General features: G+C 37.9%; 9 protein-coding genes across 9 annotated transcripts; 6 read left to right on the top strand and 3 right to left on the bottom strand.

Moving 5' to 3' along the window:
• Window positions 1-131: 131 nt before the first annotated feature.
• Window positions 132-1,688, top strand: L201_002159 (uncharacterized protein; the record flags this gene model as incomplete). The annotated part of the gene is made up of 5 exons (XM_066217937.1): window positions 132-450; window positions 540-691; window positions 808-1,029; window positions 1,171-1,454; window positions 1,517-1,688. The coding sequence occupies 5 exons, from the start codon at window positions 132-134 to the stop codon at window positions 1,686-1,688; spliced, it is 1,149 nt and encodes a 382-aa protein (XP_066074034.1).
• A 201-nt stretch (window positions 1,689-1,889) lies between these two features.
• L201_002158 (ribose-5-phosphate isomerase) lies at window positions 1,890-3,441 on the bottom strand (the record flags this gene model as incomplete). Its single annotated transcript, XM_066217936.1, has 8 exons — window positions 1,890-1,997; window positions 2,109-2,195; window positions 2,265-2,480; window positions 2,561-2,693; window positions 2,801-2,897; window positions 2,978-3,077; window positions 3,167-3,307; window positions 3,361-3,441. 8 exons carry the CDS (start codon window positions 3,439-3,441, stop codon window positions 1,890-1,892), a joined length of 963 nt encoding a protein of 320 aa, XP_066074033.1.
• Window positions 3,442-5,538: 2,097 nt separating this feature from the next.
• On the top strand, window positions 5,539-7,319 carry L201_002157 (uncharacterized protein; the record flags this gene model as incomplete). The annotated part of the gene is made up of 2 exons (XM_066217935.1): window positions 5,539-6,702; window positions 6,762-7,319. 2 exons carry the CDS (start codon window positions 5,539-5,541, stop codon window positions 7,317-7,319), a joined length of 1,722 nt encoding a protein of 573 aa, XP_066074032.1.
• A 658-nt stretch (window positions 7,320-7,977) lies between these two features.
• L201_002156 (uncharacterized protein) lies at window positions 7,978-9,149 on the top strand (the record flags this gene model as incomplete). Its single annotated transcript, XM_066217934.1, has 8 exons — window positions 7,978-8,157; window positions 8,226-8,333; window positions 8,388-8,483; window positions 8,553-8,595; window positions 8,668-8,708; window positions 8,783-8,870; window positions 8,959-9,025; window positions 9,089-9,149. The coding sequence occupies 8 exons, from the start codon at window positions 7,978-7,980 to the stop codon at window positions 9,147-9,149; spliced, it is 684 nt and encodes a 227-aa protein (XP_066074031.1).
• Window positions 9,150-9,401: 252 nt separating this feature from the next.
• On the bottom strand, window positions 9,402-10,518 carry L201_002155 (uncharacterized protein; the record flags this gene model as incomplete). Its single annotated transcript, XM_066217933.1, has 4 exons — window positions 9,402-9,653; window positions 9,734-9,975; window positions 10,078-10,227; window positions 10,353-10,518. 4 exons carry the CDS (start codon window positions 10,516-10,518, stop codon window positions 9,402-9,404), a joined length of 810 nt encoding a protein of 269 aa, XP_066074030.1.
• Window positions 10,519-10,843: 325 nt separating this feature from the next.
• On the top strand, window positions 10,844-12,585 carry L201_002154 (uncharacterized protein; the record flags this gene model as incomplete). Its single annotated transcript, XM_066217932.1, has 4 exons — window positions 10,844-10,916; window positions 10,971-11,143; window positions 11,218-11,449; window positions 11,534-12,585. 4 exons carry the CDS (start codon window positions 10,844-10,846, stop codon window positions 12,583-12,585), a joined length of 1,530 nt encoding a protein of 509 aa, XP_066074029.1.
• A 1,881-nt stretch (window positions 12,586-14,466) lies between these two features.
• Window positions 14,467-15,096, top strand: L201_002153 (uncharacterized protein; the record flags this gene model as incomplete). The annotated part of the gene is made up of 1 exon (XM_066217931.1): window positions 14,467-15,096. One exon carries the CDS (start codon window positions 14,467-14,469, stop codon window positions 15,094-15,096), a length of 630 nt encoding a protein of 209 aa, XP_066074028.1.
• A 502-nt stretch (window positions 15,097-15,598) lies between these two features.
• On the top strand, window positions 15,599-16,237 carry L201_002152 (uncharacterized protein; the record flags this gene model as incomplete). Its single annotated transcript, XM_066217930.1, has 1 exon — window positions 15,599-16,237. The coding sequence occupies one exon, from the start codon at window positions 15,599-15,601 to the stop codon at window positions 16,235-16,237; it is 639 nt and encodes a 212-aa protein (XP_066074027.1).
• Window positions 16,238-16,612: 375 nt separating this feature from the next.
• L201_002151 (eukaryotic translation initiation factor 5A) lies at window positions 16,613-17,484 on the bottom strand (the record flags this gene model as incomplete). The annotated part of the gene is made up of 5 exons (XM_066217929.1): window positions 16,613-16,659; window positions 16,730-16,865; window positions 16,985-17,086; window positions 17,190-17,319; window positions 17,420-17,484. 5 exons carry the CDS (start codon window positions 17,482-17,484, stop codon window positions 16,613-16,615), a joined length of 480 nt encoding a protein of 159 aa, XP_066074026.1.
• Between the last annotated feature and the right edge of the window lie 620 nt (window positions 17,485-18,104).

Raw genomic sequence — 18,104 nt, 5'->3', positions numbered from 1 at the left:
TGGCATCTAAAATTCAGAAATACTTTACTGCATATCGCGCCCCTATAAGACCAAATTTCACTTGCTTGGTGTTCCTACTACTAATACCGATTGACAGTCTTTCAAATAAGGCTCAATACAAATTTACCAACATGACAACTTCGATTCAACCTCGAACCTCGTCAGGTCCAATTAAGACGTCGATATTAGGTACAGGTATGTCATTATTGGTATTTCATCAACCTTCAATATCGTTATTACCTGAACAGTTCAAATTACATTCTATATATGAGAGAACTCCAAAAGGTAGATTAGATCCACTCCAAGAATCAGGTAAATTGAAAGATGTAAAAATCGTTAGAAATTTAGAAGAAGTATTGGATGATAAAGAAGTTGAATTGATCGTTACAAGTACACCGAATAATACACATCATGATTATGCTAAGAGAGCTTTGGAAAATGGTAAACATGGTGAGTTACTTGTTGATTATATCGTATCATACTCTTCAGCATATGGTATATCAGAGTTTTCTAATTCTTCACGTTGTTTGTCGTGGTAGTCTTGATTGAGAAACCTATTTGTCCAACAGTAAAAGAAGCAGAAGATTTATATAGAATAGCTGAAGAAAAAGGTTTAATAGTTGGAGTATATCAAAATAGAAGATGGGATAGTGATTATTTGACTTTAAAAAGTTTATTGGATTCTGGTAAAGTAAGTGTTTTCAATTTCACTTATACTCTTTTACATTGTTATTGGATCACGATGGTTTTATTGTACAAACTATTCTTCATCATAACGCTTAACAATATACATCTTTGTTTTTCCAGCTTGGTCCAATATCAGAAATGACTTCATCATTCGATAGATATAGACCTTTACCTTCAACTTATAAACCAGGAGTTAATTGGAAAGAAACTCCAGGTGAATCAAATAATGCTATTTATAATTTAGGTAGTCATTTGATCGATCAAGCTATTGATCTATTTGGTAAACCTGAAAAAGTTTCAGGTAGAGTTTGGGATTTAAGAGGTATTGGTATGGATGAAAATGTAAGTGTTGCACTATATCTAAGATTCATGCCAGTAATATGGGATATCAAGTGAAGTGGTTATTGGAGGGGTCTCAATAGTGAACTGAGGAAATGTAGCTGACTTAGTGTATTCAATTCATGCTATTCTGTTGCTTAATAGTTTGTAGTTGATCTACATTACCCACCAAATTCGTCATCCAAAACACCTAAAATCGTTACCTTGAGAGCATCTATCCTATCACCTTTACCATACCAATTAAGATACTTAGTCAAAGGATCAAAAGGTTCATATATAAAATATATTTTACCTTCTTCGCATTCATCGTTAAAGAAATTCAAGAATCCAGTTGATCATGAAGGATTTGAAGCTGAACCTGAAGAAGGTTGGGGAACTCTATATTTAGCTAAAGATGAAAAGGACGGTGCGGAATTTAATGAGGAAAAGTAAGTTATGCATCTTGCCTTTCAACAAATTCTGGTTCCGTATTAAGCTGAAGTGTAATTAGGGTTCAAGCTATTAGCGGTAATTATAAAGGTCTTTATGAGAATCTTTACGAGAGCATCAATTCAGGTGACAGAAGCCAATTGGTAGTCAAGAAAGAACAAGTTGTGAGCGTTTTAAGGGTAATTGAATTAGCTAGAAAGAGTTCCGAGGATGGTAAAGTATTGGATTTCTGATCCTTTCTCATGTGTACATCTTCATGTAGAATAGATATTGAGTAGCCATATCTCTTAGATGACAAGATGTATCAACTTTATCATGTCTTTGCATGTGATGCACGAGAACTCTTGGATGTTCCCATATCCTATCTGCCTCGGTCGGGACTTTTGTAACAATACTATTGACCATTCCTTATGGAGCTATATGAAGCCGTCGCTTTAAGCTACAGTAGCATCATCCACTTGACCTTTCAGTTCAGGGGTATTAGGTACTTCATTGATTTTCTCTACACTTCCATCATTCACTCGAGCTAATACTGATCCATCCTGCGTAAAAAGTATAGCATTAGTACAAACACTCGTGGATTCAGTGATAGTACAGATTCAGTGAAATAGATCGAGATAGCGGTAAAGGAAAGAGAAAACAGAATCACTCACTTCGTTACCGAAATAAGCAGCTTTAGCCATATTACAGAATAAACCAACTTCTACTACACCAGTTAACATTTTGATTTTATGCAATAACTATAAAAATCAATATATTGGATGTTAAAACGTGATAGCGGAGGACCGGGGAGGGATGTTACGACTTACACCAACAGGATCTTTCATCATTTCTTCAGGGAAAGGAGCATCAATTATGAAATTACCATTATCTGAGACTACTGGACCTGCTTTCATTTTACCCATTCTTAATGTCAATCCAGGTTTATTATTTGGTAATTTTGATGGAGATCCCATTTGAGAAAGGTTTGTTAAGACTTTAGCATAAGCAAAAGGTGCTACTTCAATTGGTATACCTTGTGTCCACTATGACAATTGGGATATGTAAACATACATACCACAAAATGAATCGGAGTTCCTTATAATGATTAAATAGAAAAACTTACAGTTGTACCTAGAATATGTGAATTCTTTCTGTAATCCGCTACAATGACCCAAGTATCTGCTGCTTCTGCTAACACTTTCTCACGCAATTGACAAGCTCCTCCACCTTTGATCGAGTTAAGTTCGTTGTCGACTCTGTTATAAGTAAGCGGATGGATTAACGATCAGCAAACCATACAACCAGAGATCAAATAGATAAGCCAGATTTAGGAAGAAAGCCGAAGTTCCACAATAGCACTTACTCATCTGCACCATCAATAGTCACATCAATTCTAGCATATTGATCTACATCACCTAACGTAAGTCCAGCTTTGATAATAAGTTCTTTAGATTGGAAGCCTATGAAATTGACAAGCAAAAAGTCAGAAAGTTTTGCTAACGAGATTTTGGAATGACCAATACTCCTATTCTCAGCTCACCCGTTGGTAAGAATACTCTATCTTTGTTAGCTTGGAAACCTTGAGCTACTATTCGGTCCACTACGTAAGGTACAGTTGATCCTGATCCAATACCAATTACCTATACATCAGTTTGCTGTATATCAGCGAAATGCGCTGAAAAATTTACATTATGATTAGATGACTGATTGAGTCAATACCTGAACATACCTTATGTTGTAAGCCAATGTGCCTATCTACAGCTGCGAAAGCTGCTAATCTCTTTGCTGCTTCTACAGCTGGTAAGACAGGTAATGGTACAGACGTTGGAAGTTGTTTTCCAGGTGTTAAAGGCTGAGTTGGGGGAATGAACTGTCATATTGGTGAGATTATTGCTCGTTTAGATAAAGATCAGATATACGTACAGCAGGGTTTGTAGGTTTGATTTCAGGTGCATCGGAAGTACCCAATTTAGCTTTCAACAAATCTGTTGCTGGAGGAGGCATTTTTGTTCTTCTTAAAAGGGATAATGTTGATCTACTGAATGAAAGTATGTTGATAGGCTGTCAATATGATGTATATGAGACTGAAAAAATGTTTCTTTATCAATGCCTCTGTGACTTATGTATCTTAACAACTCAAGGTATACCCGCTGTAAACATTATATTAAGCATTCCTTCTTCATCATTCTCCGCTCTGTGCAACATGAGGATTATTCGGCCCGGTTCGCTATACGGTGAAGGAGCTATAAGATCATAATCTAAATTTATATGATGACGATGGAAGATCATCAAAAGATCATCCCGTCTTGATCCTGCGCCACGTTATGCCACAAGCTCATTCAAGATAAAAACCCGTGAGTCGACGTTCAGAACTCCTTTTAGCTTCCGTCGGGTCTATCTATTCACGTGGTGGTGGAAAGGATCTAAAAGGTCTAGATCAGGAAGAAGAAGACTTTTGCTTTATGCACTCATTTTGAGGGTTCTGGGCCTTTGCCTTGACGCGACTTGTTTTTGACTTTTCTGTTTCGATTTTTGTTTCTGTTTCTTTTGTTTGAAATTTATTTTGATGATCCATGCTATGGGGTTTTGAGTATGAACTAATGCTTCACCTCGTTGTCATGGGAATATTACGCTTACTCTGAAGCTTGGAAGGAGCGCTCCCAACGTCCCAATCAGACAATGACGATCTACGTTGTCATTGTGTATTCGATAGTCGATGGTCCAAAGGAGTGACCCTCCTTTAAATGCGAAATACTAAGGACAGGATGTCATAAAGCGTCACCTGAAGCATCTTAGCACCAACCACTCAATTAAAACAACTAGCCTTGTTCATCGATAAACTCCAGCCCACTTATATTGCACCGTGAGCATCTAACTGAATACAAATAATATATGCAGGATGTAATCGCAATCCACGTGTATGATAGATGATGTGAGTTGTCAAAGCCTCATTGACCGTCCAAAAGGATAGATCCATGACCCCATTTCTTATCGGATCTTCTTTTTATCTCCTGAATTCCTTCCGGGGATTCACAATCATCCAGATTTGCGAGTGTGTTGGTTGTGTGTTATACCACTGTATGCAATTCTATTGTATGGAAAGGGTTCTCTCTCAAACATGTTGTAACGTCGACTTTATAATACTTGCATCGCTTAGTATATACGTGCTAGGATAAAAGAAGAAGTGGCTGTGATGATTTCTATGTTGCAATAACGCTTAAGAATAAAAGGTGATTATACAAACCCTTCTTCTCCACCTTTCGGAAAGTCATACAAAAACCCTATGGATGACTGCATTGTTGAAAGGTCCAGAGCTTTAGATCAGGTAAATTATATTGATCAAATGCTTCTTTGGATATTTCGTTGATTCAGGTGATGCAACATGATACTGTAGAGAATTGCTTTATTTTCGGTAATAGCGCAGAAATGACTTTTTTGGAATGATCGCTTGCAACAAATTGTTGTCTCAAATATCCATCAATAATTGACCATCTTCTCATTTCTACTTCTCATTTCATATCTCACTTCTATCAACTTACTCACTTCATTCGACCATCATTCAAATCATCTCGACTTCACTTCAGCATCAGCTCATTGACCACCGACTAAGAATGTTCCAATAACGCTTAGGCCATCATTCATCTCACTGACGTCACGTCACAGATCATTCAATAGTCACCGATAATTTTATCCTTGGTTCAGAAAGCATTTATTTCAATTTCAACTACCAGTCCAACAGCAAAATTCAGCATACCTCTTCGACTAGATTACGACAGCAGTGGATCTATATACATACATATATATATAAGTATAATACGGCGAATCGATTCGATCTCACAGCCTAACAGCCTCTTCAAAAATCCCGACAATTCTGGACTTTATTGCGGAAACCGGAACAGATAGATTTATGATAACAATGCCTATGATACGGTAGTCAAGGACCTCATCTATAGTTTCTGTTTGCTCGTGGAGCTCTGAATCCTCAATCATAGAAGAGAAAAGTTAGAGCAGTATATATACAACAGATCATTAGCATCCTCACACGACCCATAACTATTACTATTGTAGAACATCAACACTGTGCCAGATCAAAAACTCACAATGACAACCTTAACTTATTCACCTTCTTCACCTTCCATCGTATCATACAGACCGACATCACCATTATCTAGACCATGCTCACCTTCACCTCTCTCCGGCAATCCGATCTCTCTTTCTAGACCGACATCACCTTTTCCTGTTCACTCACATTCACGTCAAACACATAACAATAAATCAAAATCAGTTTCATGTGTGCCTACTCAATCCATACATCGTCTAATGGATACAGCATATACACAGTATAATGTGAATCAATGTCAAGCTGGTCCATCAAATTATAGTGAAAACACTATAACCAGAAGTTCATCATTCAAACATTATAGCAATAGCTCAAAATCGTCTTCATTATACGATCAACCATCTACATTATCGAGATCATCCTCTGTTAGATCAGTAAGATCGAACACAACATCAAATTCAAATTCGAAAAGATCAAAAGCAGTTTCACCTTCAAGATTACCTTCGACTAATTGTGTATCTTATTTTCCACCATTCGAGGATATGGGTAGTAGTCACGAGACCTCCTCTATATCTTCGTGTTCTTCATTCTCTGCGCATATGGAACAGCCATCATCGCTTTCAACAACTTCAACGCATATTAGATCAAGAGAAAGAATTAGTTCATCAGAATCACCTGAAAGACCCAACGACAGGATCAGGAAATATCATCATGTAAAAGGTAGAAGTTTAGGTTCAATAGCTACAAACATCATGTCAGCTTCTTTATCTTGGAGTTTATCATCAATATCGTCATGTACAAGTCCACTTGCGTCTGAAGCAGAAATAGTAACAGAACAGCAAAATGAGAATTCTCAAGGCGATCATAAAGTGGTAGAAGCTTTAACAAAAAGATTTAGTAATTCATCAAATGGAAAAAGAAGGACTTTAGAATCTTTTACTATTACACCTATGGACAATACATGTACACAAGAACAAAAACAACAGAATCAGATAGATGATACAACATCAGCAGTGGTGAGAAGAAGAGAAGAGAAATTACATAAAAGGAGAATGAAAAGTGAATTTGAGATTGAGACCATTTTATGTAGAAGTAATAGCTTAAATAGTAACCTTGGAAGTGGAAGCAATAGTATGCAAGGTAGAAGAAGGAATGAGATGAAACGATCTGTGGATGAGGATATTGTTGAGAATCTCTTAATAGAGGTGAATGAAAACCAATTCCGTTAAACTTGTTTATACATGCTAATTCTGCAGCTTCTCAGACCCCCTTACGTCCTCAGACTTCTACACGTCGCGTTCGTCCGAATCTACGACTTCCTATACCTTCGTTACCAAATTGGAGATTTCCTTTAGGACCTTCTCCACCTGTTACATGTTTATCACCTGATATACCATTAGAAGCATTTTCAACTGCCATCGATAATCCATGTCTGGTGACTTTGACACCATCACAATCTTCATCATTAATATCTTTGGAAGTTGATGCTATTGATGTTGGATTATCAGTTTCGCCTTCACCTTCACCTACAAGTCCATATTCATTTCAAAATGGACCTTCTACTCCACCAAAAGATCTCAACGGCTTAAATCAGGAAGATAGCGTTTCAATTCAAAGATTAACTCCATCTTCTTGTTGGTCATCAGAGAACGATCAAAACAGCTATCATCCTGAAATGGGCATGGATCTGAAAAGAATCGGAAGTAGAACAAGTGAAATGAGTTGTGAAACTATAAAACAGAGAAATCAAGATTGGTTAGATGTTACTCCAAAACCAAGTAAAATAATCAAGAGAAGTGAAGGGTGTTTAGATGTTATTTAAACACTTCATCGTGCTTATTCGCATATTCGTTCTGTACGGACAATGATTCAACGATTTAAATATAGATAGCTCATACATATGGACAATTCATCATTATTTTCGCATCATAGTAATAGTAGTCTAAGGTTCGTTCACCCATACATATTTATATATAGTACATAGAACCATCATCGCACAACATGTATGTCTCCATAGCATATACCTGTATGAGTTATATATCGTCACAGAGAAGCACTAAAACGTCTCATATGTGCTCGCTGTTGAAATAAACAAGAAGCAACGATAGAACCAAACAAACCTCCTGACGGAATTCAGGGTCCAAAAGGGCTGAACATTACGGTTTTGTAATGTTTCACGTTTTCACTCTTTATTCAGGTTGAATGACGATCATTTCACCGTACAGTAGTGTATGTTTGTGTATTTTGTATCTTGAAGGGTAAAACGGCGTGTTTATTGGGTGCAAAGTTGAGTGGAGGTGAGTCAACTATCGATCACTACTATTTTGCTTTCAGCATCAATCCTTCCTTCATATAGAGGTAAAAATAGACGATCAATATCAGACCAAATAATATAATATTATAATATTATTACAGTGTATTGCTTGACAACCTCTATAAATCATATTGCTCGTCATATGATCAGATAGGAGGGTAGCAAGATGACCAACATCAATAACCAACTCAATAACCTTTCGCAGACTATCCATGCTACTTTATTATCCCCTCCTACACAATTTTTGCTTATATCAAATGTGGATAAGTATGAATGGATCATATCAATATTTAACACATCAAAATCTATAACATCGGTGTGGGTATATAGACAACGTATAGCGGAAGTGAGTTTATTCGTTCACCTTTTCTCCTTCTTGTAATACTTGCTTAACCCCTCTTCTCCTCGAAATAGCTCGAGTCGGATGAGACGAGTATGAAAGAAGCTATAAAAGAAGGCTTATTGCATGTTGATTGTGGAACAAAGAGACAGGTGGATTTGACGAGCCTAGAGGAAATCAAGGTAAGCTATACAGTCCCCAACGGGAACAATAGCTTATCCATATACCTAATCTAGCTACATATATTGACCAAGCCTGATCCACTTGTACTGAAGTTAGAAAAAGGGGACATCAATGATCATGTTGGAAGGTTATTAGGAGCTACTTATGAAGTCAGCTTTATACACATCACGCCTACTGTTTCTGAGCCTGCCGAAGCTGATGCATCTACACATTTTTAGCTATTATCAAAGCCTCAACCTATACAGAATGGAAACAGTGATGGTGATTATTCTTTTCATCAGCTTTTCGAAACGTAATTTCATAAATCTGCATAAGCTGATATAGATATCATAGCAAATATCAAAGAATTGAAAATTCAACTATCACAAAAAGATGTAAGATCAGCTTCTTCCTTACACTTATAGTTGCGTTTCAAGCGATATAGCTGACATTGATGCAAACTGGACAGGCCGAAATAGCAACTCTGAATTCCAGGTTATCAAGTCTAAAAGCTACTGTAGTGAGAGCTACTGCATCTGACGTAAATAAGAAGAAAGGTGAGTGAGAAGTTTATTTTCCGCTTGTCAGCTTAAATTTGGCGCCAAAATTGTCGTAAAGCTGATTGCGAATAACCTGGAATGACAGTCCAACAGTCGCCTCAGAAACAAAGACCACTGCCAGGTGCAAGTCAACTACAGCCAAATCAAAAAAGGTAAGCTGATTTACGATGTCCTGCTTAGTGTCTGTTGCTAACTTATTGATCTGTTCACGATAGGAGGAAAGTGGTAGAAGATGAATTTGCCGGAAGTAGTGATGATGAAGAGGAAGACGATTGATGAAAGTCGGAATATTGCAAAGTGTATGCTCAATCACAGTAGAGCGTCACAGGCCGTAAGGGGTTTAGAGGTTATGGGAATTGTAAGATAGTAAATCCGTGTAGTAATTACTTGATTTGTTGTTGATATGTTGTACCCGTTTACACTATATACTATGCCATTATACAAACATCCATCCCCGATTACGTTAAGTCAATCTGCACTTGAAATCAACTAGCCATGCATCTTGATACACTTCGAGTGACTCTTGTATTACTGAGCTCTAGCGGAAACACCCTTGACACCCCATTTCCTCTTGACGCCTTTTCCTGCTCCTATCGCCAACCCATCCGAATTCGAATTATCATCCTTATTACTAGCTCTACGATAGTCTACTATACCTAATTCAGGTGGAATATCACCTCTTTCTGTTGCAGTTAACTTGATGAAATCCAACAACGCTGATGTGATTTGTACTGGTTGATCCTGTGACAGAGTATCATCTTTCGACGTTGAATTGGTATTCTAAGACCCCATTATTAGCTATATATTCCGTGACGGAAACTAGACACAAATGAATAGCTAACGCAAGTCAAAAGACTTACATTGTTGGCAAAAGAATCTAATAAAGTCCATTTTTCGGGTAATACAGGTAGCCAATCTTGCGAGTAAATCGGTCTAATACCCCTGGACTTCCTACTTCTGTTCGATAATGATGATAAGTCGGGTTTAAGATCTTCATCTTGTGATTTCTGGCGTTCTTCATTGTCCTCTATCAATGATGATAAGCTAGGAAGAGTTGGTGATGGCGGTGAGGATATTGAATCTTCGTATTCGATCTGAGGAGCTATTACATTAACGACGATGGGGTCAGTAAAGCTGAAACCCTATCTTTGCAAAATGAAATAGATTGGAACACAATGATGTAACGCTAAAAACACAATCTCACCTTTACCCCTTCTCCTCCTAGATTCCCTTTTCATTCTTTTGACACCCCATCCTGTTTCTTCTTGAGCAGCTACTAGATCCATAACGTTCACTTCTCTTCTTCCTGTTAAATGTGCATATTCAAGTGATTCTTCAAATAGGTTGGTTATGTCTAAAATGGACAAATCGGATTGTCAGCCTTTGTACCTTCTTTGATGATCAACGTTCGTAGTCATAGTCTTGGTGTTCACTGCTAACGAGTCTTTCGTGGTACCGACTGTGATGCGAGAGACTTACGATGCTCGAGTAATCTCTCTATTTCAGTCAGGGCACCAGCTTCAGCACCTTCGAATCCTCTTTTCAGTAATAACTCTACCACCATTTGTCTTAAGTACACTTGAGGTACATTTGGCGGTATATATGTTGAGCTTGACGCTACTGGTAACGACCTTGTTGTTGACATCTGATCTGTTAAGTTGGTTAATCGTATCCGTTTGACCTGAAATGATAAATAGATGTATGAAATAGAGAAGACTGGAAAGACAACAGATAATTCTGTTTTGTTTTGGTGAATTACGAAATGTCCGAACAGTGAAAAGTGGAGGAGGTTCGTGCGTGTTCAATCGATAAATTCGGTATACGTTTGTTCCCATTCTTTGTGCATTTTTCACCCATAAGACATTTTCTTGCTGCTCTTGACTAGACATATGGGCAGGAATTATCTGCCAACACTGGATCAATAAACGAATCCGAAGTGCGGAGTCGGCGGCAAACATAAGACTACCGAGATGACCTCAGAAAATGGAAATACAATACTCCTCCTCCATCCTCCTTCAATAAACCCTTCAACTTTTATAACTCGTGAGTAAGGCTTCAACCGATTCGTTGAGCTCTTGCTGACAATATTCTCACTAGGTTTGACTGACAGTTATCATGTGGATAATAATGATGGACGACCGACAACTTGGAACATCGATAACAAGTATTATACGGTAGACGTACAGATAAATGCTGTATCTTTGGGTAAATCACTTGAATTGACAAATAGCTGGAAAGATGTAGATGTGATTTTATATATCTTTGAGACTGTGAGTATTGTCTTTCTACATCGGTGTTAGGCAATCTGTATCATCTTTCGTGCTAAGCTTGCTATCAATATTAGATACCGACATCATTACCTGCAACATTGATAAAGCTTCTTTCGACTCCACGAGATATAGCTTTGGCTGTAAGGGCTATACCAACAGATACCGAACAAGGGAAAGAAGATCAAGAGACAAGTGATATCGTGTCTGGACCCGGAGATATCTCAGAAATAGGTGATTTGCTTGAAGAAAATGGAATGGAATTTATTGATGAGGTGAATCCCCTAACGGAAGAGGATGATGAGCGGCGTAAGTTCAAAACGTACAAAATTTACAACCATGCTAGATAGTTATTGATTCCAGGATATTGGTATCAACTTGATTCATCGATAGCCATGGAACCGCTTGAAATAATACGTCAAACGTTAATGACGCATATTTGGCCTGGAATGAAACGTAAACCATTGAATATTGCAAGGGATTCCTCGTTCCCCGATGATCTTTCACCTAGTGCTTCATCTTCATCATCACCATCATCTTCTCCTCCTACATCAACCAGAGCTCACCAATTTCCTGAAACATTCAATTCTTCAACAACTACAACTTCATCAACTAACATACCGACATTTCCGAACGTTCCTTCTATACAGATACCTATAACGTCCTTTCCTGGTTTAGACGAATTAAGAGCAGAAATCTATAAAGCTGATTATGGTGATATTGATAGATTAGACAAATTCATGAACGATTTTGGGTTGGAGGACAACGATGAAAGAGAAATTGGGATCGGTCCTTTAGGTCCATCTCAAGATGAATATGCAAAATTAGATAAATGGTTAGATTCTGATGATGATGACGGAGATCAAAATCTAGAGGACGATCAGGGCTATCAACAGATTGATGATGAGGATGATATAAAAAATGACAGCTTTGACAATAACGAACATAATCAAGATTGGTTAGATCAAGATGATGAAAAGTTTGAACCTACTCCTCCAGGCGAGTATACCACGACAGTACCTAATAATCAAGTATCACGTGAAATACCAAAATACGAAGACAAAGGCGATTGGTTAGATAATGATGATAAAAAGTTCGATCCTATCATATCTGATCTACCTCCTTCAAGATCCGAGAGTATTATACCTCACCAAGATATAGAAGACAAAACAACCACCGATGTACAAGAAGGATTTGAAGACGATTTTGAATTTACAGAATTCCAATCTGCTCCACAAACTAATGCTATCGAAGATATGACCTTATCATTAGATCCAACACCACTATTGCTACATCTACAATCTGTACGTGATGAATTATCTCAAGTCGACAATGAAGATGAAAGAAGGAAACGAGCAGGGAAAGAAGTTCAACAGATTTTAGCTAGTTTAGGTCTAGGGGATGGTGGTTTTGAAGAAGATGATTTGGGATTAGATGAGATATAATCAATCTAATGAATTATAATGAACGTAAATATTTGAACCATTCGACACCATCTCCCATTGATTATTATTAAGGAGAGAAAAGGGACTAGCAATGCACATGTGTGTTTCGCATCACCGCCCTATGAGGATCCAGAAGTGATGGAATGCACATTGGAAAGCTCATTATAGCAGCAGAGAACACGTTGCTTTATAGGATGGATAGTCATGAGAACATGATGGTATATCGCATGTTGGCAAGATCGTGTTATCAAACGAGGTGAAACAGAAGGACCTGAGTAGGAGATGAGACATTCGTAAAATGATTTGAGGTGACTGATATATCTTCTATTACGTTGTTAACGAGTGAGGCAGGGTCTGTATAACCGTTTATAGCTAGAATACAGCATTGTCTATCGCTGAAGGAAGTCTGATGGTACAGCTTCCTTTTGATGCACATCATGTAGTTCATCTCGACAGAAGACAGTCAAGGGCAAAACAGCAAACGTGCTTAGTCATACGAGTCGAAATGATCCAGTAAACATCTTTTCATATGATCCGAATTTATTGTATAAAGGTAATCCTGACACCGACTTTGATCAGTGTATGTGGGCTTATGCATGAAATAGGTCAGTGTTTGAGGCTGAAGATACACTGAAAGTGTGTATGTCAAATTTCCACGGTACTTTACAACCTGAACCAGAAACATTCGTCCATAGTTGTATTGCTACCGGGAGTACTTGTGGCACTCTGCTCAGACATCCAGAAGGTATACTTCAATGTATTGTCTAACTGTCTAAGCTGTACGCAACCACTGAACCGCATCCTAGATTATCTTTTCAATAGGTTTTATGTATGCGAACCTATCGTAAGCCTGTCAGCTGTAGTGTGGATATGTTCGGTGAACACAGCCGCCAGCTGACTTGTGCGGGTCGGATGAAACAACACCACTCATTGAGCTCCGCGCAATGTATAGTGTACCTTGCCTTCTTCATACCAATATAAACGCTCTATACAGCGCATGCTGAGCTCTTGCGAGCTCTTAAGCTGGCTCTGCAATGTGCACTATGACGATAGACAGAGAAAGACCTGTTGTGCCCGATCGGCTCAGAACGCTTTTCCAAGAAGAGAGAATGACAGGAAATGCTACAACGCCCCGCCCCCATTTTACCTACACTTCATCCAGCACAAGCCAGATACAGGGCAGACCCTAGCGGTATATATAGGCTATAAAAGAACCATTGGTTATCGAGGAATTCTTTCGAGAAACACGTGTTCGAAAAGAACGCCTTTGCTCGCATGGCCAAGCGGTACGGCGTCGCTTTCCTAGCAAATTTCATGGGATTTTCAACCCGGAAGTCGCGGCGAGGCGAAGATCGCGGGTTCGAACCCCGTTGTGAGTTGTTTTTTGCGCATCTATTCGATGTTTATTGAAGAAAATCGAAAGAAAAATGAAGAAGAAACGAAGAAAAGAAGATCTTTTGTCGAAATTTTGGTGAAGGTGGAGGTTTGGTAGATCCCGGATGTCTGTGCCACACACAGATCAACCATCAGTGCCTTTTCTGTCTGCCGCGCGCGTTTCGGAAACAAGGTACCATCATTTTACCGGAATACTATGAAGGCGGTAGAGTCCGCTTCTCCGGTCTTCTCGGTAAGTCAAGGCGACGAGCTTAGACCTTTTACACGATGGATGCATGCGCTTTGTTCTTTTTTGTTATTGTTCGATGAATCTTTTTATGGTTGATGACCGAAATAATTGATCAGGATAGCCGAAGGGAGTTTCAGCGCGAGGTTATATAATACTAAGACAATGAAAATGCATTTGTATTCTCTTTCTCTTCTTCAGGTTGTCCTTTAACTGATAGTAATAGACTCATATTGATTGTATATACGAGATACTCCAAAATGACTATCAACCCATCTCAACCTGAACCATCTCATGCTAATATATCAACACCCGTTTTGACTCCTACAACAAATAAACCATGTACAATACCACATACATTCCGAATTGGTTGTCCATCGGACTCTTTGATAATATCAGAATTGCTACGTGAAGTTTTCACACAGACATTCAGTTTTGATCTAACTCAAGAAGATTTAGATGATTATTTAAATACGACATTGACTAATGAACAGATTAAATCAGATATTGAAGATCCAAATTCTATATGGATCTTAGCGTTGTCCTCAGCATCCGGAAAAGAAGAAGAAGAAGAGTTATTAGGTATAATACAATTAAAATTCAATTCATTTAAAGATTGTTTAACCCTCAATGAAAATCCAATTGAATTGCATAGAATTTATCTATCAACTAAAACTCATGGTAAAGGTTTATCACAATCTATCTTATCTTATACACAAAATTTAGCAATTTCCAAAGGTTATAAATCAATTTGGCTAGGTGTTTATAGTAAACATCCACAAGGTATTAAATTCTATGAAAAATCCGGATTTGTTAAATGTGGTGAAAGGATTTTCGTAGTTGGTGAAGATAAACAAGTTGATTGGGTCATGGAGAAACCTTTGATATAGTGACGTGTTCTGTATTGCTCTTCGTAGATCTTTAGATGCATGTTCATAGACGTCTTTCTTATGCTCTTCTGCACCACAACTTGCCTGTCATCACTGACAACGGTCTCTGAGTGTATAAGATCGCCCAACAACTCATGTTCTACTAGATAGGTATCTGGCACCGAGTAACGATGCGCATACGGCTAAAGTTGACTTTTTGTTATAGGGCTAGATAACATATTCAGGGAAAATTGATACGCTTTTATCTCGCGTTAGCCTGTCTGAAAAGTGCAATTCTAGCCGCATCTTAGGTTAACCGCATCGCTTGATACAAAGTTATCACAGCTAACTTTCCAAAAATATTTCTCTCATCAATAACATACTTAGCTAGATCAAATATGTATAAATAGATAAGATGGACAGGATATAGAGAAGAGGTTTTTGGACCCTTTCATAGAAGAAGTCTTACATGCGGGTAACGGCCTACTCTAGTTGAAATACCAACCAGTATACACTATACACAATGACTCACTCACCTTCTGAGCCTACACATGCTGATATCCCTTCAACCGGTACTTCCACCCCGAATCCTTCTTCAATATCTTCTGCTCAAGATCAATCTGAAAAACCCAAATTTGAATATACGATACGCGAAGGTAAACCTGAAAATGCTCCTGCAATATCTAAATTGATGATTGAAGTATTCAACAAATCGTTTGGACATTCATGTACACCAGAAGAGTTATTAAGATACAATGAAGATGTATTATCTCCTAAAGCTATAGAGAAAGATTTATTGAACCCTTTATGTTCTTGGTTATTAGCGTTTCCTTCTTCTACCTTATCAGATGAATTATTAGGAATAGTACAATTAACCAAAGATTCATTTGAACCATGTGTAACTTTACCTAATCCAATTGAATTACAACGTATATACTTATCATATAAATCACATGGTACAGGTTTATCAACGATATTGATGAAAAAAGCAGAAGAGAAATCAAGAGAATTAGGTTTTAAATCTATTTGGTTAGGTGCTTGGGAAGATAATCATAGAGCTAAGAAATTTTACGAAAAAATGGGTTATAAGACTGTTGGGGATCATGTTTTTGATATTGGTGGTTCAAAACAAAGAGATGAGATTATGGAAAAATCGTTGTAATCCAATTTATTATGCTTGTATGCTATGATGCAATGTGATTTTTTACCATAGTAGAATATCTATAAGCCCAAATCACCATGTGATTGGTCTCGGATACTTTTTATTTATGATTGCTTTCTTGCACGTAGACGACGATGTAAATAGCATGCTCATGGACAGGAAAGCAGAACAGATGGGTAATTTAACCCCCTATGACACTTCTTTGCGGTATCATAGCTTTACGTTCTGATCAATCTGCAGGCGTCATATAAGGAACGATACTGATACAAGCCGGTGTGTTATATCTATCTCTTTATAAGGGATATGCATTGGTTTGGTGGTGTAATAAAAAGTATCATTTATAAAACACAATGTATAATTAATTTATCAAATCGCTTAAGCGGCTTGAGGAGCTTCTTTGTATGAGATAGCTTGTTCTTCGTCTGTAGAGTTAATATACAGAATCAGCGATGTGCAAACGATATTTTGGTCCAGCGAATGATTCAAACTCACCCATAGCAGCAATGATGGTAACCATAAGATCTTTACCGGCTTCGAAATCTTTTTCAATTTGTTCACCAAGGTCAGAGTCTGGGATTTTGACATCATCTTTGGAGTTACCGTCACCGTCCATTAAGTTAAGGAAACCCTACAAAATCGATATAGAGTCAGCAAAGTTATACACGCGACATGTTGCATATGCGTCAGATAGCACTTCTCGCTGTACAACGCTACGCAACATCAAAAGGTTCAAAACATAATACTCACATCTTGGATATCGAGAAGTTGGTACTCTTGTCTTCTAACGTTAGGGACATCCATGTTGTGGGTGGAAGGAGAGATATCTTCGAGTTTTTTACCGGTGAAGATCTATTCATACCATTAAATCATAACATCAGCATGTTGACTTCAAAAGCGATCGAAAGGCATGTAGCGCATATCCTTATCAATTCTATACTGAAACAACACTCACATCGGTAGCGACAAGGTGGACTTTGGCGTGACCGTGTTTACCAGTTTTAGAGGTGGACATATCGATAATTTTACAAGGTCTTCCTTTAATGACAACGTGACCGTTCTTTCTAAGAGCGGAACATTGCATTCTGTAGTATGATTAAAAACGTATACAAATTCAGTATTGATCTATATACACGATGCTGCTTTTGTAGCTCATCAAAAACATCAACATCGAATGTTACTCACGGGAAGGTCTTGGAAGCACCGGCACCGGCAGCTTCGAAGGTTTCGTGGTGTTCTTCCTCAGCCATTTCTACAAAAGTAAGGGGGGTATGATAGTTAGCATTGATCACTACATGAACGTTTTTGTTCGCCATCATCTCTATATAGCAAGAACTCCACAAATTTCCCTATTCATAATTTCTGATGATTTCCATATACTCTTCTTTGTGCTTCTGAGCGTATTCGTTTGATCCAAATAGGAAATGGCGTACTTACTGGATGTTATTTATTTGTTTTTAGAGAATGTAAGTAGGAAGAGGGTAAGATACACTTGAAGAAAGTTTTTTTTTATAGATTTTTATGGAAAAGAAATATCACGAGTAATACACGATTCAAAATTGCAGGCAAAGCAAAAGACCAATAGTGGGATGTTCTATGGTGTATGATGTATGGTGGTGACTGTGGTTGCTGGTATATAGGCCCCCCTTTACACCTAAAAACCCTGGAATTGTAAAGTAAAACTGGGAGAACTAAAAGATTTTTCAGTGGTGAGCGGAGATTATCGGTATTAGCGAGATTGACCGTTGTGGCATTTTTGTATTATGTTTCTTCGCGTCGTGTGATGATATGTATGTTCCTGTCATGTTTACGATTTATCTATATCTATCTATCTTTGAGGAATACATCCAGTCTTGTTTCGATAACTCAT

The sequence above is a fragment of the Kwoniella dendrophila genome, chromosome 2 (assembly GCF_036810415.1).
Source record: "Kwoniella dendrophila CBS 6074 chromosome 2, complete sequence".
NCBI classification, from domain to species: Eukaryota; Fungi; Basidiomycota; class Tremellomycetes; order Tremellales; family Cryptococcaceae; genus Kwoniella; species Kwoniella dendrophila.
The sequence above is the reverse complement of the archived record's forward strand: the minus strand, read 5'-3'. Positions and strand labels throughout refer to the sequence as shown.